The sequence below is a fragment of the Microtus ochrogaster genome, unplaced genomic scaffold, assembly GCF_000317375.1.
Source record: "Microtus ochrogaster isolate Prairie Vole_2 unplaced genomic scaffold, MicOch1.0 UNK68, whole genome shotgun sequence".
NCBI classification, from domain to species: Eukaryota; Metazoa; Chordata; class Mammalia; order Rodentia; family Cricetidae; genus Microtus; species Microtus ochrogaster.
In genome coordinates, this window is record NW_004949166.1 from 386,712 (window position 1) to 408,261 (window position 21,550).

The 21,550-nt window shown below is 47.0% G+C and overlaps 1 protein-coding gene across 6 annotated transcripts in view; it reads left to right on the top strand.

Annotated features, from left to right (window-relative positions):
* The window catches only part of Tango2 (transport and golgi organization 2 homolog), a 45,494-nt gene that overhangs the window by 12,701 nt on the left and 11,243 nt on the right, over positions 1-21,550 (top strand). For 4 of the 6 annotated variants that reach the window (XM_013354766.2, XM_013354767.2, XM_026777454.1 and 1 more), the window contains exons 2-4: positions 9,578-9,669; positions 16,953-17,041; positions 20,576-20,836. In XM_013354766.2, coding sequence (XP_013210220.1) covers positions 9,614-9,669; positions 16,953-17,041; positions 20,576-20,836 — 406 coding nt within the window. In that variant the 5' untranslated portion in view covers positions 9,578-9,613. The remainder of the gene's footprint in view (positions 1-9,577; positions 9,670-16,952; positions 17,042-20,575; positions 20,837-21,550) is intronic. The other 2 variants (XM_026777456.1, XM_026777457.1) reach the window with 1 other exon arrangement.

The following is a 21,550-nucleotide window of genomic DNA, read 5'->3' on the forward strand; positions in this document are numbered from 1 at the left end:
AGCAAATGTGCCAAGAATGCCTGAAAACTGTCCTTCCTGATCAGCTCTTTGTACCAATAGCTCAGCCAAGTGTGGTGGCGCACTTGGCAGGCAGATCTCTGAATATGAGGCTAGGCTGGTCTACATAGTAACACAGAGAACCTGTATTTAAAAAAGAAAAGAAAAGCAAAGCAAAAACAATAGCTCAAACGAAGGACACTTTCTTCTGGTGTTCAGAATTGGCTAGTTGTTAGGATGGGGGAATCTGAGCCATGATTCTGGGAAGACTTCCACCAGCGGTCTTAGGAGACTGCGAGTCCAGAGAGTCACGGGGAGCCCAGTAACACCAGTGTGTATGAGATACACTGAAAGTTTTCTTTCCTGGCAGTGACTGGGCCATGGTGGTGGTGACAACTGGCAGCCCTTGAAGTTCAGTATGTGACTGAGGTTCAGTCCTAGCGCCCCTCCCCCTCATCTTCCTGGCATGGTCAGCAGGGGCATTGGCAGGTCCTGAGTGCTGTTATTCCTGGACCTCACTCCACAGAGGCCACGTGTGTCCTCCTGAGCATTCATTGTAGTTGGGGTTGGCCGAGTACCTATTTGCCAGAGCTAGCCATGACCCTGGTGATATAGCTGGAGGTGGGGAGGCTCTATAGCTAAGGATAGCTCAGAAAGAGCTAGGATTCTCTTAGTGTTGGAAGTTTTGACCGTCAGAGGACACTGAGACTTCCCTTTGTTATCTTGTCTGTATATGGACCTTGGCTGTCTTAAGACACGGACAGAGCTGTATAGTGTAGATGTTTATCTATTCATTGTGTATTGACTGGCCCTCCTCCCCCTTTTGCTCTAGAAAGTGAGCAGGCAGCTCACTACACCGACTCTGGTCTGGAGGAATTCCCATGTAGGCAGGGGGATGGACGGGTGTATGCTTTGCACACACTGGAGAATCTTTGGCCACTTTTCCTTCCAGTATCTGCCTAAAGCATTCTCCTTTTCTGTAACCACTCCAAGAATGAAGCTAATAAGTTAGTACTGTACAGGACTGACTGTACTTTGTAATACTTAATTTTTATTTGTTTTGTTTTTGTTATTTGAGAAAGGGTTTCTTTGTGTAGCTTTGGCACTCCTGGAACTCACTTTGTAGATCAGGCTGGCCTCGAACTCACAGAGCTCCACCTGCCTCTGCCTCCTTGAGTGCTGGGACACTACAACCACCTGGCTGTAATACTCAATTTTTTAAAAATATTTATTATGTATATAGTGTTCTGCCTGCATGTACGCTGCACACCAGAAGAGGGCATCAGATCTCACTACATATGTCTGTGAGCCACCATGTGGTTGCTGGGGATTGAACTCAGAACCTCCGGAAGAGCAGCCAATGCTCTTAACCACTGAACCATCTCTCCAGCCCCTGTAATACTCAGTTTTTATAGTTCAAATCTAACCTGTATACTGTAAGTTCATGTTTTCCTTGTTCCCCAGCAGGCATCACAGTTTTGGGAGACTGTGGAACCTTTAAGGGGTGAGGCCTAGTTGGTGAAAGTGGGCATGGTGAATCATACTTTTAAACTCAGCATATGGGAGAGCAAGGCAGGTAGTTCTTTGTGAGTTCAAGGCCAGCTTGATCTATATAGTTCCAAGACAGCCAGAGCTGAGACCCTGTCTCAAAAAGAAAAACAAAACAAAACAAACACAAACAACAACTGAAAACAAAAGAAGAAAGTAGGTCATTAGGGGTGGGTGGGCTTTGAAGGTTATACCTAGCCCGGGTTCAGACTACCGTCTTGGTCGTCCATGGCACAAGGAGCTTCTGCCACGTGCCCAGTCACGGTCACCTCATTCTTTCCCTGCCTTGATAGTCGAAATCATCTTTCCTCCTCAAGTTGTTTCTTTCAGATGTTGTCACAGTGAAATTAAAGAAACTAATGTGGAAAACTGGCCAGAAAGGTAGGGCCATTTGTGTAACTAAACTTGACCATGTGTCTTTTAAGCCTCTGGAGCTGTTCTGCAAGGCAAATTTACAAATTTGGAGATGGAGGCTAGAGAAGCCCCAGAATGTCTTAAGCTTCATTCACTGGACGGTTCTGGTGTAGCTGAATGTTCAGGATGCTGCTGGTGGCAAAGACTGTGTTCCTGAGATCAGATGGGCAGAGACTGTATCGGGAGGTGACCCAGTACCCACCATGTTACCTTCTGGCAAATAATTTGTCTATATCCAGTTACTGTCCACAACTCAAAACTAATCGACTAATCAGTTTGTTGGAGGAAATTTAACCAGGTTTGTAGTGAAAATTAGCAAAAAGAACGACAGATATGAAAAACATATAGTTTAGCCAGGAAGGGAGTATGGATATATTTAAAGTGTATGTAAAGCTAGAGTGGCCAGAGCTGTTAGTGGCATCTTGGGAGCTGGAGACAGGTGGCTCTCTGAGTTGGAGGCCAGCCTGATCTACATAGTGAGCTCCAGCACAGTCAGGGATACACAGAGAGACCCTGTCTCAAAAACAAGCAACAAAATCAAGCCGTGTACTTAGTACTACGACAGGAAAGGTGTCCCTGAGGGCGTTTCAGGAGGTGACAGGATAAAACACTGAAAACTCATTTGAAAAGAGTGAGATGTCAGTCTTAAGGTTTGGAGTAGATCAGGATCTTTCTCCCTGCTGGAGTAACCGGTAGATGTGTTAGAGTTGGGGAAATCGGCTTCCCTCAGGACCCGCTGTCCAGATTAACGTTTCAGACATGGCTGAGGAATCTGTTGTGTGGGTGTCAAACCCTGTGCTTGACAATACAAAGTAAAGCCCTAGACCTAGCAGTGGAGAGCAGCCCACTTAGGCTGCTGATGTTCAGGAGAGGTGCTCTTGGAACCGCTACAGTGTTGCTATTTAGGCTTTTTTAAAAAAGATTTCTTTTTATTATATATACAGTATTCTCAGTATTCTGTCTGCATGTCTGCCTGCAGGCCAGAAGAGGGCACCAGATCTCACTACAGAGTGTTGTGAGCCACCATGCGGTTGCTGGGAATTGAACTCAGGACCTTTGGAAGAGCAGTCAGTGCTCTTAACCACTGAGCCATCTCTCCAGCCCCCTATTTGGTCTTTTAAAGTGCAGCACTGTATGCAGTGTTTGGCGTTTGGGGATTGTGAATCTTCTGAGATTTGAGTGCTTGGTCAGGGTCACTGTTGCTGTGATGAAACACCATGATCCAAAGCATGGGAAGGGAAGAGTTTGTTTGGCTTACATGGCTACATCACAGCTGATCATCGAAAGAAGTCAGGACAGGAACTCAAACAGGGCAAAACCCTGAAAACAGAAGGAGATGCAGAGGCCATGGAGGAGTGCTGCCCGTGGCTTGTTCAGCCTACTTTCTTACAGGACCTAGGACCACTAGCCCAGGGGATGACACCACCCACAGTGAGACACTTTTATGAAAATGCCCTACAGCGACAGGAAAAAGAAAAAAAAAAAAAAAAAAAAAAAAAAAGAAAATGCCCTACAGGTTTGCCTACAGCCTAATCTTATGGAGACATTTTCTCAATTGGGGTTTCCTCCTCTCAGGTGAATCTAGCTTGTGTCAGATTGATATAAAATTGTCCAGCACGATGGGCATACTCTTCAATTCTGAGAGCTTGTTGGCCTTCTCGTTTTGTTTTGTTTTTGTTATTTCCCTATTGTCAGAGAGTCTATTTTCAGTTAAAATTTGTTATGCCGCTGCCAAATAAGTTTGTTTTGGAACACACACACACAAGCTCGTGTGCACAAAAAAAAAGAAAAAGAAAAAGAAAAAAAAGGGTGCTGCCAGGGTGCTCTGCTGGAAAGAGACTGCTTAGGGAAGGAGGGTTCTCAGAGGTTCTTTCTGTTATTTATGTATATGCATGTTTTCCTCGCATGTATGAATGTGCAGTGGTGTTTATAGAGGGTAAAAGAGCGTCAGATCCCTAGCGGTACAGACATTTGTAAGCCATTATGTGGGTCCTGGGAACTGAACCCAGATCCTCTTCAAGAGCTGTACATAGCCTTAAGCACTGAACCATCTTCCCAACCCTTGTTTGCTTTTCAATTAAAGCATTTGGGAGGTACTACAGCCAAGGCCCAAGGGGACCTCCTGGCTGTGTTTCTCAGGCTAGTAGCAGAACTTGTCATTGTCCATGTGGTGATGGTTTTACAGCCTTACAGGATGCAAGAATTGCAGAAACTTGGAGGCTTGCTCCTAGACCAAAGGTTCTCAACCTTCCTAATGCTGAGAATCTTTAATAAGTGGTGACCCTCAACTATAAAATTATTTTCATTGCTATTTCATAACTGTAATTTTGCTACTGTTATGAATCATAATGTAAATATCTGGTATGGAGGATATTTGGTATGCAACCCTGAGAAAGGGTCATTCAACCCAAAAGGGTCACAACCCACAGGTTGAGAATCATTGTACTAGGTTTTGTTTTGTTTTTAATTGTTGTTATTTTAAGGAAAGTCTTATGCTAGGCAGTGTGTAGCAGGGTTAGATTTCCCTCAGGAGATTCCCTGAGTGCTTGATGTGTAAAGCTATAAGGATAGAGAACAGGTTGTGATAGGAACCCTTAAATATTGGGGTGCCAGGAATGTGAAATGGCACTGAGTGCAGAACCTGGAGCCAGATCATGTGTGTTCCAGACAAACGCATGTGGGTTGGGGCTGGCCAAGCCCTGTGGAGCCCACATCACACTACATGTCCTGGATATCAGACTTGGAGCTACAGAATTGAATGTTTTCCAGAGTGGATTTCTGTCTCTTTTTTTGATCTAATCTTCCCTTAATATGTAGGGTGGCTGTGTTTAGTCTGGGTTTGACCAATTAGACAGCCCATGATCAGGCACAGGCTCCAACAACAATTTTCTGGTCCCGTGGGAACTTCGGGGGTAATGTCTTGGTGGAGCAAAAAGGCAGTGGACTGGGCTGTGGAAGTGGCCTGCGTGGAGTGGAGCCTGTTGATGGAACCGTCCAGCCTTTTGTTAGGAGTATAGTGAATCTGGTAGCTCTCAGATGGGGAAGGGAGCAAGAGGGTTAGTGTTTCATCAGGAACTGGAGGCCGTTGCATGGCCTTAGACCAAGGTACTCCGCCCTCTGAGCCACTGTGTGATGACTTCTTGCAGGGCCACAGTTTAGATGTTGGTGAAGAAACCCCAAGCCCATCTTCATGCAAGGCGATTTGATAGGAGGATGCAGAGTTCAAAAGGCTCTTGTATTCGTGTTGCTAGTATATTACAGGGGATGGGTGCAGATTAAAATCCACAGTAGAAAAGGGACAGAGAACAGAATTCAGGTGACACCAGGCAGAGGCTCCTATTTGCCAGTTTTCAGTGGAACTGCTTGCCCCTGCTCAGTTCTTTCAGCAGCCTACTAACCTGGGCATCCAGGATTCTACTGGAACTTCACTTGTGGATTAGGGAGATTGCTAGCCTAGGTGGCTGACCTTTGTTTCTTGCTGATAACTACATGACCAAAGGCCACCATCACAAGTCGTGGTGACATAGGCTTCACGTCAGTGAAGACACTTTTCCCAAAAGACATTCCAGAGAGACTAGTCGGAGTAAACAGGGTGTGGGTGGCCCAGACCTGCTCACTGCACACATCTTGGCTGCCAGGGAGAGCACTGAGCAGAGCTGTGTACTTTTATTGATGGAGATCACTCCAGGAAGTGGAATGCTAGATATTGCTAGGCAGGGCCAAGGACACAGTGTGAGCTCTCTGTCCAGGGCCAAGTGGGTGTGAGATAGGGGTGCTTTGGCTCTCTGTGCACTTGTAACCTCGAGAACCTTTGGCTCAGATCCCAGGCCCTGTCTCGGCGCTTGTTCGATGCTTTCGGAGAGATCCATCCTCGGGACTCTTGTGCTCAGCAGGGCTTCATGCTCTCCTCACCCACTTCCACAAATGTCCAGAGAGGGCTCTTTTAGATTTTGTTTTTGTTTTCCATTTTATTGTATTGTGTGGGTGTTTATCCTCCATGTATGTCTGTGTACCACATATGTACAGTGGCCATGGAGCCCAGAAAAGGCATTGGAGTTACAGGTGGTTGTGATTCACCATGTGCCTGCAGGTCCTCTGAAGAGCAGCCAGTGCTCTTAACTGCTGAGCTATTTCTCCAGATCTTCCAGGGAGTTTTCTTTATTCATGGTGACTGACTAAACTGGCTTCAGGCAATGCAGACTCCTGTATAATCCCGGTCACTCTGGCTTTTCTAGACAGACAAATTCCACTGAACTCATTTGCTAATTTGCCCAAGAGTGGCACCAGGCAAGGTAGAGGCATCACCAGGAAAACCAGGCTCCTCTCTCCCACAGATGTGGCCCTCATGCACAGTCTTATGACTTAAGGACCCTTGTACATGTAGTCTGCTGTGGTCCCATGGGCTCTGCTTGTCCCAGAGGTCCTGGAAAATATCTGCCATGCTCAGGGGTGTTGACCTGTGGGGTAGTTTTGACTATCTGCAGACCCACTTTCCCTGTACACAATGTGGTGAACAGGAGGCTAGGGGATGGACCCAGGGCTTACTCTCAGCCCTGCAGGTCAACAGGAGCAAGAAGGGGGCTAAAATATGCAGCAAGTCTAAGAGGATCCCATCAGGCCCTAAAAGAGCATCAGAACTCCGTGGGCACTGAGTTGGAGACACCTGACTCACAGGAGCTTGTCAGCAGCTTCTTGGGGGTCATATCTGAGCTCAGGGGACAGAAGGATCTGCTGTGGGAAAGGTATGAGGGGTAGATTGCTGGCCAGAGAGGGCGGAGGGGCTGTTGAGCAGCGGGCCTGACTTGAGTGGGGGGTGAGGGATTGGAGAGAAAGGCAGTTCCTGATGGTCCCCTCCCAGGGGCTGGCTTTCCTCTGGTCCTTCTCTCCCAATGACTGCGTCTTCATCCAGGCCGCAGCCCTGGGCTCTGCCAGCACCTTCAACTCCAGGCTGCCTGGAGACACATCGGTGGCCTTCCTGTGGACCACTCCAGCATAGAGGGCTGGTCTGCTGCCCACCTGGGCCAGCTAGATTAGCAGGTCCTGCAGCTGAACTGGAGAAACACCCTTGCTCTGGCTGTGTCTGGTGACAGTGGCCAGAACTGGTTCTGCTGGTAGCCCTGCCCAGTATCTGGGTACACAGCCTAGGGAGGACCAAAAGAGTCTACGGTCTAGAGTGCTGGCCTGTTCTCTGACATCAGGATTTGGCTTTTACATGTGTTGTTAGTCCAGGAGCCCCCATCTACAGCAGCTGACAGGAGCAACGTGGAGAACTGCTGGACTGTCTCATTAGCTGTGTCTAGTCTGCTCGTGAATTTGCCACTTCCCTATGACCCCCCCCCCCCAGATCTCCTGGGCTTTGTAGTTCCTATAGCCATCATTTCTCTAAGGACTTTATAAAAGTTTTTGTACGTTGTGAACCCTGTTTTTCTGTTACCTTTTCTATCCTGCTTCTGTTTTCCTGGCTGCTTTGGTTTTCCTAGAGTCAGAGCATGTCTAGTTTGTGATATGCCTGTCGATATTTCTTGATAGCCCAAATCACTGAATTTCAGGGTCCCTGACCCCACAGTGTGAATCTGTCTCTGTTTCATGGACTGCTTGGTAGACACAATTTCTCAGATACCAACCCCTTTTAATATAAAAAAACCCATTATGTGTATGAATGTTTTGCGTGCATGTACATGTGTGCACCATGTGTGTGCCTGGTGCCTACAGATGACAGAATAGACGCTCTGAAACTGGAGTTACAGATGGTTGTGAGCTTCCACATGGGTGCTGGGGATTGAACCTGAATCCTCTGGAAGAGTGGCCAGTTTTCTTTCCTTCCTTCCTTTTCTCTCTCTTTTTTTTTTTAAAAAAATTTGTTTATTTTTACTTTATGTGCTTTGGTATTTTGCCATGGGTGTCTGGTTCCTTGGAACTGAAATTCAGATACTTGTTAGCCTCTATGTGGATGCTGGGAATTGAACCCCGGGTCCTCTGGAGGAGCAGTCAGTGAGTGCTCTTAACCACTGAAACATGTCTCCAGCCCCACAGCCAGTTTTCTTAATCACTAAGCCCCAGTTTGCCGGATACTCTGGGGACAGACACGTGGTGGCATTGTCCATGCAAAACTTTCATGAGCCTGCCTGCTCCCATGGGCTCTCGGGCAGGCCACAGCCATGGCAGGTTGTGGCCTGAGCCCCCTCTACCACTGTGGCAGCACTGCTTTGGTAGCAGGCCTGATGTGGCCGAGATAACCTGTTCTGTGAGTACAAAGCATAGACCCAAGAATTAGAATTGGCAGTGTCTGTCCCAGGGATATCCCTAGTGTCCCCAGACCTGGGCCTCCTCCAAGGCTGTAGTGGCTGTGACAGCCGTCTCCAGGTCTCCAGGCCATGCTTTCTCATGTGCCCTGTATGGAGACTGGGGACATGGGCGCTTTAACCTGTAAAGACTGGGCTAGGCCTTGTGCTGGTCTCCTATATGGAGAGCCATCAAGGGCCACAGACCATCTTACATGTGCCATCTCCTAGGAGGCACCCAAACTCAAGTGGTCATGTCATGATTAGCGCCTTAGTGCCAAGGCCACTGTATCTACTCTCCCCAGACCTGAGAGTGAACACAGCCTGACCTGACCCCCCAGCTACCCTGACCTCCGAGGCATCTTCTGTCTGTGCCTCTATGACGCGTTGGTCTCCTCTGGACATGCATGTGCTCATGAAGACAGTGTCACACTGTGTACAAACGCCATGCACAGGTACACATGAACATAGATGCATGCACATATTTGCAGAGTGACACACAGTCCCTCACTTAGTCCTTAGTGGACTCGTGTCTGTGCACACTGCCACCCTGCTCACTGCTTGGCTCCCTCAGTGCTGAAACAGTTTCTTGGCTGTCCCAGGTTTCAGCTGCAGGCATTAACTATGTCCTGGAACACTAAATCATGGCACCTGTGTACATTTCAGGGCTCTTTGAGGCTCCTTTCCAGAGTTGATGCATCTAGACTAGATCTAATCTCAGATCTAGAAAGCTCAGGGAAATGCCTTCTGGACCAGGAGGCTCCGAGGCATGGGTTCCGTGTGACAAGGGATTGTGCTTACTTAGCACCATGTGTGTGTGCACATGCCCAGCACAGGTTTCTGCCTCCTAATGTGGATATGCAGAACCATTAGGTCCATTGGAATAGTAGGTGTGTGTGCTGGACAAAGGCCTGCGGGGACATGTGTCACAAATCATCCCAGGTGAGTGGGCACCGATGTCTGGCCTCGGGGTGCTGTGGGCTGAAATGAAGGTATCTCCCACAGTGGCTCATGGGGAGTACTTGGTGCCATTTCGGGGGAGAGGATTTGCTACCCATTTACCCTAGCTTCATGTGTGGTTCTTAATCCTGCTGCTGCCCCTTCTAGCACCCACTCACCACCTCCATGTGGTGTGTCCAGAGTCAGGGAGTGTCATGGTGGTGGAGTTACAAGCTGATGCTGATGTGCCCAGGTGAAGGGCAGTATCTGTGATGTCACCAAGCACCTGGTTCTCACTTGTCCACCCCCACTCACTGGTGTTGTGTTCTGGGCCACTGAGACATCTAAAGGCCCTCTGACACTGCTGTTGACAGCTCACTATTCTCCTTTTCCCACAGACCTATGACCGTGTGAGCAAAGCCACCCTTACAACAATGTGCATCATCTTCTTTAAGTTTGATCCTCGTCCTGTTTCCAAAAATGCATACAGGTAATGAATGCTCTTGTCCTGCCTCTGCCATGCTACACTGGGCCTGGGGTACATGGCTTCTCCTCACCACTAGAGTGCCATGTATGCAAGAGACAAGGGCAGGCTGCCGGGAGTGTGGGTCAGGCTCTGAACAGCCAAGTCCTGATGTCTGGAGGCAACCTGCCCAGGCCTGGTCCTGCTGTCTGGACAGTGGTTGCTTAGTGTGGGGTGCTGGGAGTAATCCCACTCTAGAGCAGGGACTCAGAGCTAATGTGCAGGTGTGGCGAGACAGGGGGATGAGGTGCAGTTCTATGGGTTGTGGCTAGGGTCATAGCCGCATAATTGATGACGGTGACTGAGACTCTTCTGCGCTGGTTTGGATGAGTGGTCTGGGTGGTGGCAGATTGAGGAAAGCATCCATGGGATTTGGACTCTGTCTGAGGAGTGAGGAAACTGGAGATGCTGGAGTACCAGCCAAGGATGTGGGAAACAGTGGGCAGGCAGGAGTGAACAGCAGCCCCTTCTTTCCCCAGGACTTGTCAGCATTTATCCGTAGCGAATAAGGCAGAGATTTAACCCCTAATGAGAAAGGGGCTTCAGAACTCCTCTCTTATGCATTTGCCTGGATGTGTTATAGAAATGATCCGAGTTGTTTCAGTGAGGTTCTCTTGCTGAGTCACTGTGCAGAATAGCTGAGACACACCATGCTGTCACAGTGACTGAATTCCCTCATTTCAGGCTGGGGAGTGGGAAGGCAGTGGTGTAACGTTTCTCTTCCTGCAGAGGACAGGCAGCGGAGTTGGGTTAGTCTAAACGAAGTGATCCCGGTGGCCCGTGGCAGATCAGAGGGAGTCAGGGACCATTCCGCAGGTGGAATATTGCAAGGAAAGTGATAAAGAGGTGGTTACATTGAGGAGCTGGCTGCTGAGCAGTGAGCAGACTAATGAATATACTAATACCAAGCATGAGAAACAGCCCCTACTCCAGTGCCTGGAGCAGAGCCCCATGTGTCACTCCCATAATAAGATCCCCAGTGGAGGTGCTGGAGAGATGGCTTGCTGCTCTTCTAGAGGACAGGACCCACTTGGCAGTTCACGACTGTCTGTAATGTGAGTTCCAGGGACTCCAGTACCGTCTTCTGGCCTCCACAGACACCAGGCACTCCAATGATGTACAGATATATATGTAGGCAAAACACCATATATATACAATTTTAAAAATTAAAAAGCTGGGTGGTGGTGGCGTACATCTTTAATCCTACCACTCGGAAGGCAGAGGCAGAGAGATCTCTTTGAGTTAGAGGTCAGCATGGTCTACAGCATGAGTTTCAGGACAGCCAAGGCTACTTAGAAACCCCGTCTCAAAAAATGAAGAAAACCAAAAATGTAGGCAGTAAAGTATGGATCTGAGCCTTCTGGTAGTAAGCTGAGAAGTGGTTCGACTTGCTCCCCTGCTCTCCTCAGCCCTTATATTCATGTAAGCTCCCCTGCACCAGCAAAAACAAAGTTGTGTTTCCATTTGGGGTGCCCCAGCCCACCAAACAGCTTCTTAGTCTTAAGTGACATGTAAATTCCAGGGTTGGCAGAGCTCACTTGATAGTTTGTTTCTTGAAGACCACCTGCAGGTAAAATTAAAATTAAAAGGTAGTAAAGACCTGTGAGAGCCAAGTGTGCAGCACACACCTAGCATCCCAGTGACACCGTGGGCTCGGGCAGGACAAGACAGCCCGGCAGGTAGAGGAGGAGCACAACCACCATCTTCATTCCTGGGGTCATCACGTATTCACTGGCTTCCTTCTGCAAAGCTCAGACATTAACAGGTCCATACTGGGCCATGGCCTGCTACCTCTGTCCAGCTTTGGGTAGCTGAAGTTTAGCTGTTCCTCTCCCACCAGGGAATACTCAGAGCCTGTGCCTGTGGCAAGCTCCGCCCACCTCATCCCTGCCGGAAGAGGCTCTGACCTCTGGGGACAATCTCTAAGATTTACCAATCACTTGGGCTGCACTGCAGATCACTTTCACATCCAGTTAGTCTGAGATCCTGAGGACCAACCATGATTCAATCACCAATATGATAATTAGGAAACGGGCTTAAGGGCTGGAGAGATGGCTCAGCCGTTAAAGGCTAGGTTTACAACTAAATATAGGAAACGGGCTTAAATCACCTGAGCCTTAATTATCAATTGGGATCCAGGTGTGGCTCACACCTTGTAATCACAGCACTTGGGGATGCAAAGAGAAGGTTCAAGGCCAACCTGGGCAACATGAAATTCTGAAAGAAATAAAAATTGATCACAATGCTAGGCTTGGTCCTCAGGACAATGTCTGTCACAGATGGCTTTTGAAGTGGGCGAAGTCTCCTTAGGTTTGGCTGAGAATGGCTTCCATAGGCTCATAGGTTTGAATACTTGGTCCCAGTTGGTGGAACTGTTTGGGAAGGAGTAGGAAGAACGACCTTCTTGGAGGAAGGGAGGTGTGTCACGGGAGAATGAGGTTTGAGGTTTCAGAAGATTTGGGCTACTCTCAGTGGCTCGCTCTCTGTCTCCAGCTTGTGGATTAAGATATGAGCTCTCAGGGCTGGAGAGATGGTTCAGTGGTCAAGAGCACTGGCTGTTCTTCCTAAGGACCTGGGTTCAATTCCCAGCACCCACATGGCAGCTCACAACTGTCTGTAACTCCAAGATCTGACACCCTCACAAAGACATCCATACACTGGTTAAATACTAGTGCAAATAAAATTAAATTAAAAAAGAAGAAGATGTGAGCTCCCGTTGTTTTTGCCACCATACCTTTGCTTGACCGTCATGGACTCTAACCTCTGAAACTGTAAGCCCCAAATTAAATACTTTCTTTTATAAGCTGCCTTGGTCATAGTGTTTTATCACAGCAATAAAAAAAAGTAACTGGACAGCTATCCGCAACTACAGGGTGTTCCTGTGTTTAAATTCTAACTGCAGCCAGGTATAGTAGTGCAGTCCTTTAATCCCAGCACTCCAGAGAGAGGTGGATCTCTGTGAATTCCAGGACAGCAATTTATCACAGCTATAAACTGAGAGTCTGTCTTGAAAAAAACCAAAAAGTAAAAAATAAAAATCCTAACTGCCAGTACATCAGAATACAACTCTCTGTAGAGATAGACCTTAAAGAAGTGATTAAGGTAAAACGAAGCCACACAGGTGGACACACATAAGAATGCTGGATATGAACACAGAGGTAGACAACTGGCCCTTGGTGGGAACCGTCTCTGCCAGTGCTGTGATCTTGGACTCCCAGCCTGCAGAGCTACAAGGCAATGAATGTTGTTGCTGAAGCTGCCAGCCTGTGGTGATCCATTATGGCAGAGGGGGAAGCCAGAGCTCCAAGGAGATCAGTCAGCACAATGGCTTTCCCAGGGGACTTCTCCCTGCACTTGGATGCTCATGTCTACAAGGAGGAAGCTTAGCTGCCAGGTTACAGCACACTGGTCTGTTTTTCTGATGGAGGCGAAGAGGCTCTAATACAGATCTCACTAAGTCAGCCCTGGGCAAGTGAATGAATATGAACCAAATTTTCCCAGCTTTGTGGATGAAGTTCACTTCCGGTAGCTACTTCTATTCTAGCTCCAGGGACGTCCAGTGACAGTGGCAGACAGCAGGTGTCACCTCAGTTGCAACCACATAGCTTCTGACCTGTTCCCTAAGAGGACAAGTGAGCAGTACTTTAGATTTCTGCCATGATCCCTAAGAGTCTAAAATCTCCCAGGTCAGAATTATAAAATACGATACTGGAAAGGATGCTTGAAACTAACTCTTGGGGTGTGATATATAGATAGCTCAGTGGTAGAGAATTGTCTTCTGTTCTCAACACTGCAAAAATAAAATACAATAAAGCAATTATTCAAGTTAAGGGTTGAACTCAGGACCTAGCATAATGCCTCCTAATGACGAATAGGTCAAAAGTAAAGCAAATAAATGTCTTTTACTCTGATTGGCAATTATGTGCACCTCAAACTCTATAACTGATCATATGAAATACTCTTACAGGCAACCTAACAGCTTTGACAAGATTGATCAGTAACCATAGTAAGTCAGTGTAGCCTGTCCAGTCACCCAGAGAGCCATGATCTGGAGAAACTTGCATTTTTTTTATAAATGCAAATACAGTAAAAGCATGCCCCTCTATTTATTTACTGGGGAAATGTCAGTGTTTCATTCCCATTCACAAAGCTAAAATGATGCATTCTAATTAAAAATGTTTTTCTTAAGCATGTGGCATGCATGCATATGTGTGGGTGCATGAGTATGTTAAGGTATGCATGTGCACATGTATGCATGCATTTGTGCACATGCATGTGGAGGCCTGGGTTCATGTCACAGTTCTTCTATCACTAGCTTATGTATTGAGACACGGTCTCTAGGTTGACTCCAGAGCTTGCTAATGTGGGTAACTTGCTAGTCAGCTTGCTCCATGGCTAGAGTTAAAGACAGGCCACCATGCACACCCAACATTCACATGGGTGCTAGGAACTTGAACTCAGAGCACAGATGAACCTTCAAGGGTACCGCGGTCCCTCCCAAGTGTTAGCTGAGGGAGTTGCTTCTCTTCTCATCTAGGACTTTATGTGGGTGCTCATCTCTCTAGCACATTTCCTGATTATAAAGTCCCCACAAGCCATCAGCAGTTGAACCTGTGATAAAAATAGCCCAGAAGTTAGTGTTCTTCAGTAATTAGGCAAACATATTTCTTGCTTAAAATAGGCAGGTGAGGAATTAGAGAGATGACTCAGCAATTAAGAGCACTGGCTGCTCTTCCAGAGGACTCAGGCTTGATTCCCAGCACCCACATGGTAGCTCACAGCCACCTGTAACTCCAGTCCCAGGGAATCCAGTTCCTTTTCTGGCCTCCATGGGCTGCATGTGGGTGATGCATAGACATACATGCAGGCAAAGCACTCATACACAAAAATAATAAAAAGTTCAAGGAAAATATTTTTTTCTTTTGGTCGTTGAGATAGGATTTTTCTTTGTAGACCATGCTCGCCTTGAATTCAGAGAGTGGCCTGCCTCTACTTTCTGAGTGCTGGGATTAAAGGTGTGTGCTACCACCACTGGGCTATATAATTTTTAAAGTCTTTTGTTGTTAATTTATTTCTTTCTATTTTATGTGAATTTGTCTTTTGCCTGCTTGTATGTCTGTGTGAGGAGCCCTGGAACTGGAATCACAGACAGTTTAGAACCATGTGAATGCTGAGAATTGAACCCAGGGCCTCTGGAAGAGCAGCCAGTGCCCTTAACCACTCAGTCATCTCTCCAGCCCCCCAAAAATATATTTTTATTTTTATTTTTTTTTTATTTTTTTTTGGTTTTTCGAGACAGGGTTTCTCTGTGGCTTTGGAGCCTGTCCTGGAACTAGCTCTGTAGACCAGGCTGGTCTCAAACTCACAGAGATCCGCCTGCCTCTGCCTCCCGAGTGCTGGGATTAAAGGCATGCGCCACCACTGCCCGGCCAAAAATATATTTTTAAAAAATAAGTAGTTGAGTCGGGTGGTGGTGGCGCACTCCTTTAATCCCAGCACTTGGGAGGCAGAGGCAGGCGGATCTCTGTGAGTTCAAGGCCAGCCTGGTCTACGAGACTCCAGGACAGACTCCAAAAGCTACAAAAAAACCTGTCTTGAAAAACAAACAAACAAACAAAAAAGTAGTTGAACATCTTCGGATAGAAAGTTCTGCTTAGCCAGCTTTTCTTTTCTTTCCCTTTTTATGTATTTATTTCACATTTCCTTTTCTGGAGTTATGTAAGAATTAGTTCCTGGGGCCAGGAGTCGCTGCCTGGTTCTGGGTGCAGAGCTCCCTGAGAGCAGACTACCAGCGGGGGCTTGTAGGTAGGAGTTTCTGTCCCATCTTCCAGCTCCTGAATAACTGACAGGAAGACTTATATTACTTATAAATGTTTGGCCAATAGCTCAGGCTTATTATTAACTAGTTCTTACATTTTAAGTTAACCCATATTCCTTATTTGCACTCTACCACATGTTCATGGCACATTCATCTCCTGGCTGGCCTGAAACTCATAGAGATCCACCTGCCTCTGCCTTTGTCTCTGCCTGTCTAGTGCTAGGACTAAAGTTGTGTATCATCACGCCTGGCTTGACTCCACCACAGGAAAAACAATCTCAGGGTAAATCAACATGAAGCAGAGTTGGAGTTTATTGAGAAGAGATTTTGGCAGAGAGGTTAGTAGAGACACTTAGGCATCAAGACATGCTCGAGGCAGGTGTGGGCTTCCCCAGACATGCTTCAGTGTCTGCAGTATTAGTCTGTTGCCTTCTGAAAGCACATCTCACAGGTGTAGGATACTGTGCCTTGTGCGGGTCTGTCTCAAAGGTGTATGTATGGGGGCTAGAGGGATGACTCAGTGGTTAAGAGCACCCACTTCTTTTCCAGAGGACCCAGGTTCAATTCCCAGTACCCACATGGCAGCTCACAACTGTCTGTAATTCTTATTCCAGAGCATCTGACATCCTCACATAGATATACATGTGGGCAAAACACCAATGTACAAAATATACAAATAACTGAATTATAAAAAAAAGTTTTTTTAAAAAAGTTATATGTATGATCTTATTTATTTAATTTTTCATCTTTCGAGACAGGGTTTCTATGTGTAATAGCCCTAGCTGTCCTGGAACTAGCTTGAGAGCAGGCTGGCCTCGAACTCACAGAGATCTGCCTGCCCAAGTGCTGGGATTAAAGGCCTGTGCCACCACCACCGGGTGCCACCACCACCCGGCTATTATTTATATTTTTATGGATATGGGCACGTCAGTACAGGTGCCCCTAACAGATACATGAGATCCCCTAGAGCTGGAGTTACAAGTAATTGTGAGCTTCCTGATGCGGGTTCTGGGAATCAAACTCTGGTCCACTGGAAGAGCAGTCCATACTCTTAACCACTGAGCCCTCTCATGTACCTGCCCTATGCAGGCAGTCTTAACAGGCAGTAGTAACTGTGCTAGAATTCTCAGCCCTGAGTTGGTGAGCTACGTAAGCCCTTTCCATTCCCATGTCTCTGCAGTTCCCTGTCTATCCTGCCTCCTACTTAAACCTCTTCCTAGCCCCTGTCTCCTGAGCAGCGGCTCTGGATGTAGCTTTCCAGGAGCTGCCTAGAGCGCCTGTGGGTGTATGGCAACAAATGGGGGATTCTTATTTATGTTGCTACTGCTGTAAATTTAATGTCAAACCAGAGAGGCTGGAGGTGCAGCTGCATGAGGGAGCATATGCAGTTCAGTCCCCAGCACATGGCTTCCTTTGAACTTTCTTCTCCCAGGCTCATCTTGGCAGCCAATAGAGATGAATTCTACAACAGGCCTTCCAAGTTGGCAGACTTCTGGGGGAACAACAATGAGATCCTCAGTGGTAAGTGTTTCTTCACACCTGGTGAGCAGCTGTTTACAGTGGCACCCAACAAATAAGGCTAGTAGTGGCCCTGCTTCCACGTGCAGCGCTGAATGCATAAGTAGGGGATCCAGCCAGCCCCAGAATCAGGCGTATCTTAGAACTGGCCACCAGTATGCCCCTTGTATTTTCACACACTACTGGGTCCTAGAAGAAATAGTCAGCCTGTGAGAACGGACCACATTGCTTGGTCTTTGGAGCATTGCCGTGTGTGCATATCTACATAAATTTTCATATCTGTATCACCCTTCGCCCCACAGCCTGTATTAGGTATATTTTGAATTTGTACACATCAGTAAGCTTTTCCTAGATACAGGCCAATTGTCAAGAGATAGTTTGATTTTTGCTTTAAAGCCTGTTAGAAAGGTAAGGAACCCTCCCCCATTTTAGCAAAGTATTTTTGAATGCTAAACCCAGAAGCCCAGAAGTTAATGGGCTTTCCAGTCTGACTTCTGGGAGCAGACAGCACTCCCTACCTTGGGTGAGCACTGTCTGCTATGGCCCTTCTGTGTGGTTCTTCTGCTCCTGCCACGCAGTAGTTAAATCTCTGGAAATAGCTCTGGGCTCTCTGCTCTTTGTCCCATGAACCCTGGCTGCCTTAGTCTCCTGGATCCTCAGCTCTGGCCTCATATCACAGTGTCTGCTAGGTCCATGAGGCTCATGGGCTTGTCTCATTTGTTTCCAGACTCTCAGACCCTTTATCTGTTTTAAGTGACATTTATTTACTGTTTGTTTATCTGTGTGTATGTATACATGTGTACACTCTGCCATGTAGAGTATGGGGGTCAAACATCAGGCTTGACCTCAAGCACGATTACCCACTTCCTCATCTTGCCAGACCATTTGGCTTTTTGTTTGCTGTTTTACGGTGCTGGGGATCAACCCCGGGGTCCTAGACATGCTAGACAGGCAAGTGTTCTGCCGCTGAGCCTTATCCCTAGCCTGTTTTTTGTTTTGTTTTGCTTTGGATGGGAGGAGACAGGGTCTAGCTGTGTGTTTCTGACTAGCCTGAAGCTTGTTGCTTCTGCCTTCTGACTGTGGGATGACAGTGAGCCTTACCACACCTGCTCAAATCCTCCTTAAAGCCCATGTTTTCATAGGCTTTGTTTTTGGTGGTTTTGTGTGGGAGAGTAAACCTGTTCTGTGTTGCTTGACCAGACAGTGAGAGCTAATTTGTTTTTCAGTTGTTGATTTGTAGGGTTTATTTATGCATTCCAGATATGAGTCTTTCATTGGGCAAATGGGCTGCCAACTAACTTCTTTTTTTTTAATATTTATTTATTTATTATGTATACAATATTCTGTCTGTGTGTATGTCTGCAGGCCAGAAGAGGACACCAGACCTCATTACAGATGGTTGTGAGCCACCATGTGGTTGCCGGGAATTGAACTCAGGACCTCTGGGAAGAGCAGGCAGTGCTCTAAACCACTGAGCCATCTCTCCAGCCCCCAACTAACTTCTTTAATGTCTTTTCTTTTTCTTTTTTCTTTTTTGGTTTTTGAGACAGAGTTTCTCTGTGTATCTCCAGCTGCCCTGGAACTCACTCTCACTCTGTAGACCAGGCTGGCCTTGAACTCACAGAGATCTGCCTGCTCTGCCTTCTGAGTGCTGGGATTAAAGGCGAGTTGCTCTGCTGCCTGGCTAGAATACTTTATTTTTAACAAATGTAGTTTTGGGGGCTGGAGAGATGATGGTTCGGTGGTTAAGAGCTTTGCCTGTTCTTCCAGAGGTCCTGAGTTTAATTCCCAGCAACCACATGTGCTCACAACCACCTGTAATGAGATCTGGCGCCCTCTTCTGGCCTGCAGGGATACATGCAGGCAGAACACTGAATACATAATAAATAAATTTTTTAAAAAAACCTTAAGAAATAATAAAATTAAATTTAAAAAATGTAGTTTTTATGGTTTGTTTTTCTTTGTCCTTTTCAGGAAGCCTGCTGCTTCCCCAAGCCATAAATAACATTTTTCTGCTAAAGCCTCTAAGTTGACAGTCTCAACTTAGCTTTTATTGTGTGTATGTGTGAGTTTATGTACATGTGAGTGCACATGTGTGCATGGGGCCAGAGGACAACTTCAGCTGACTTCAGACTTTTCAAAAAAGTCCTGTTAGCCTGAGACTCACTCATTAGTCCAGCCTTGCCCGTCACAAGATCCCACCATCTTTCTCTGCTTGCACCACCTCATCCTGAACCGTACAGGGTTCTGGAAATCAGACAGATCCTCATACTTGCAAAGCAAGTATGTTAGCAACTGTCTCTCCAGCTCTGAAATCAGTTTTTGTGCCTGGTATGAGGTAAGAGTCGAGATTAATCCTCCTAGTCACTGCAGTATTGTTTACTGAAATCAGCTGAGCAAGCATGTTGGGTCTGCTCTGGACTTGGTGCACACTGGGTGTGGCACACTGATCGGTGTGTCTTGGCACCAGTACCAGTCGCTGTTACTGTTCTTTTGAACTGACACAGTAGTCACACCTGATCTTTTAAGCTCAACAGTTCAGGGCTCTAAGTGTTTTCAATGGTATAGTTAAATTTTCATTTTCTAAGCTGGGCATGGTGATGTAGCCAGCCCTGTAATCCCAGAACGTTTGAGTCTGAAACAGAAGTGTCACCGTGAGGTACCTGTCAAGCCCTTCTGGGCTATAGTTTGAGACTCTGACTTACAGAAACGGAGTAGGGCTAGGGAGGGAGCTCGGTTGGTGCTTGCCTAGCACGCAATGCCAAAACCAGGCACAGGCAGAACACGTCTGAGAATCAGATGTTCAAGGCTAGCCTCAACTACATAGTGAATTCAAGGCCAGCCTGAGCTACATTAGACCTTGACTCAAAATGTAGCAGTAAGTAAGTGAACAAGTAAATGTTCACTCTCTAGTTCTCAGCCCGCTCTCTTGCTGGGCCTAGTGGGTTGCCGTGGGTCGGTTTGGGCTTCTATGTAGGTGATTCTGCTCTCCACCGTAGAGTTTGTTTTCTTTCCTATGTTTGCATTTTATGTTTATTTTTCTGTTACAATTGATTTTTATTCAAACAAATGACATTTTAGGATGAGGGAGATGCCTCATCAGGTAAGAGTACTTGCTGCACAAGCATGAGGGTCTGAGTTTATCCTAACACCCACCAGCATGGTCTTGTCTGCCTATAACCCAGAGCCGTAGAAGGCAGAGACAGGGACACTGTGGAGTGATGGCCCCTCCTAGCTCCAGACTTAGTGAGCTGCTATTGTGAGGGTTAAAGTGGAGAGTGCTAGTATCTTCCTCTAGCCCCTACCTGGGCACTGGTACATGTACCAGCACACACAGGTGTGCAAATAACATACTCACATTAGACATACATACTCATATATACACACTTTCTCATAGGACATCTTAATAACTCTTTACTGTGATGTTGAGTGTAGTGATCTAAGAGTCTGGCTGGGACACTTCCTGTTATCTGGGGTCTCTCTCTCACATACTCATACCTGGGCCATACCTCCCATCTCCTCTCCTATGGCTTATAGGACCTGTGCAACCTAGTGTGGGACCTAGTGGCGGCAGCACTGACCCTCTGAGGAGCTGTATGTCCTGGCAGAGCTATGGAACACGTCTCATGAGGACTGTCATGGGAACTTGGCTGATGGTAATGCTGTCATCTGCTCTAGGACTCGACATGGAGGAAGGCAAGGCAGGAGGAACATGGCTGGGCATCAGCACACGTGGGAAGCTGGGGGCCCTCACCAACTATCTGCAGCCCCAGCAAGACCCATATGCCCGTGGTAGAGGTATGAAGTCTGTGGGGTTGGGTGGGACCTAAGCAGAGCAAAGCTGAGATACCTTGGGGTGGAGCTTAGGTAAGACTGGCAGAGCAATGGAGGTGTGCAGGTCTCACTTGGTACTGAGGAAGGAAGGTACCCAGCCTGGGCTTCTGCCGGTGAGCCCCAGCCTCTCATGTGACAGGAAGAAGAGCTGGAGAAAAGAGCTGGAGGCATTGCCAGTGTGATTGTGCCAGGGAATGCCCTTCAGGCTTGACTCCCTGTACTGTGTCATTACCCCCCTGCAAGCTGAGTTTCATTTTTCTTTTATTTTTTTAGATACTTATTTATTTATGTTATATATGTATATATATGAGTGCTCTTGCCTGCATGTATGCCTGCACGTCAGAGGAGAACATTGGATCCCATTATAGATTGTTATAAGATGCCATGTGGGTGCTGGGAACTGAACTCAGGATCTCTGGAAGAGCAGTCAGTGCTTTTAACTGCTGAGCCATCTCTCCAGCTTTGAGTTTCATCTTTCTTGATGCTGAATTTCCACATAAAGGCATAGTAGGTGAACTTCATTTTCTTTCATTCATCTGTTTGTTCTACCATGTGAAGACTGAACTCAGGGCATCAAGCAAGCTAAGCAAGGGTTTTACTGTTGAGATCTGTCTCCTACCTGCAGAAAGAGAGAGAGAGAGAGAGAGAGAGAGAGAGAGAGAGAGAGAGAGAGAGAGA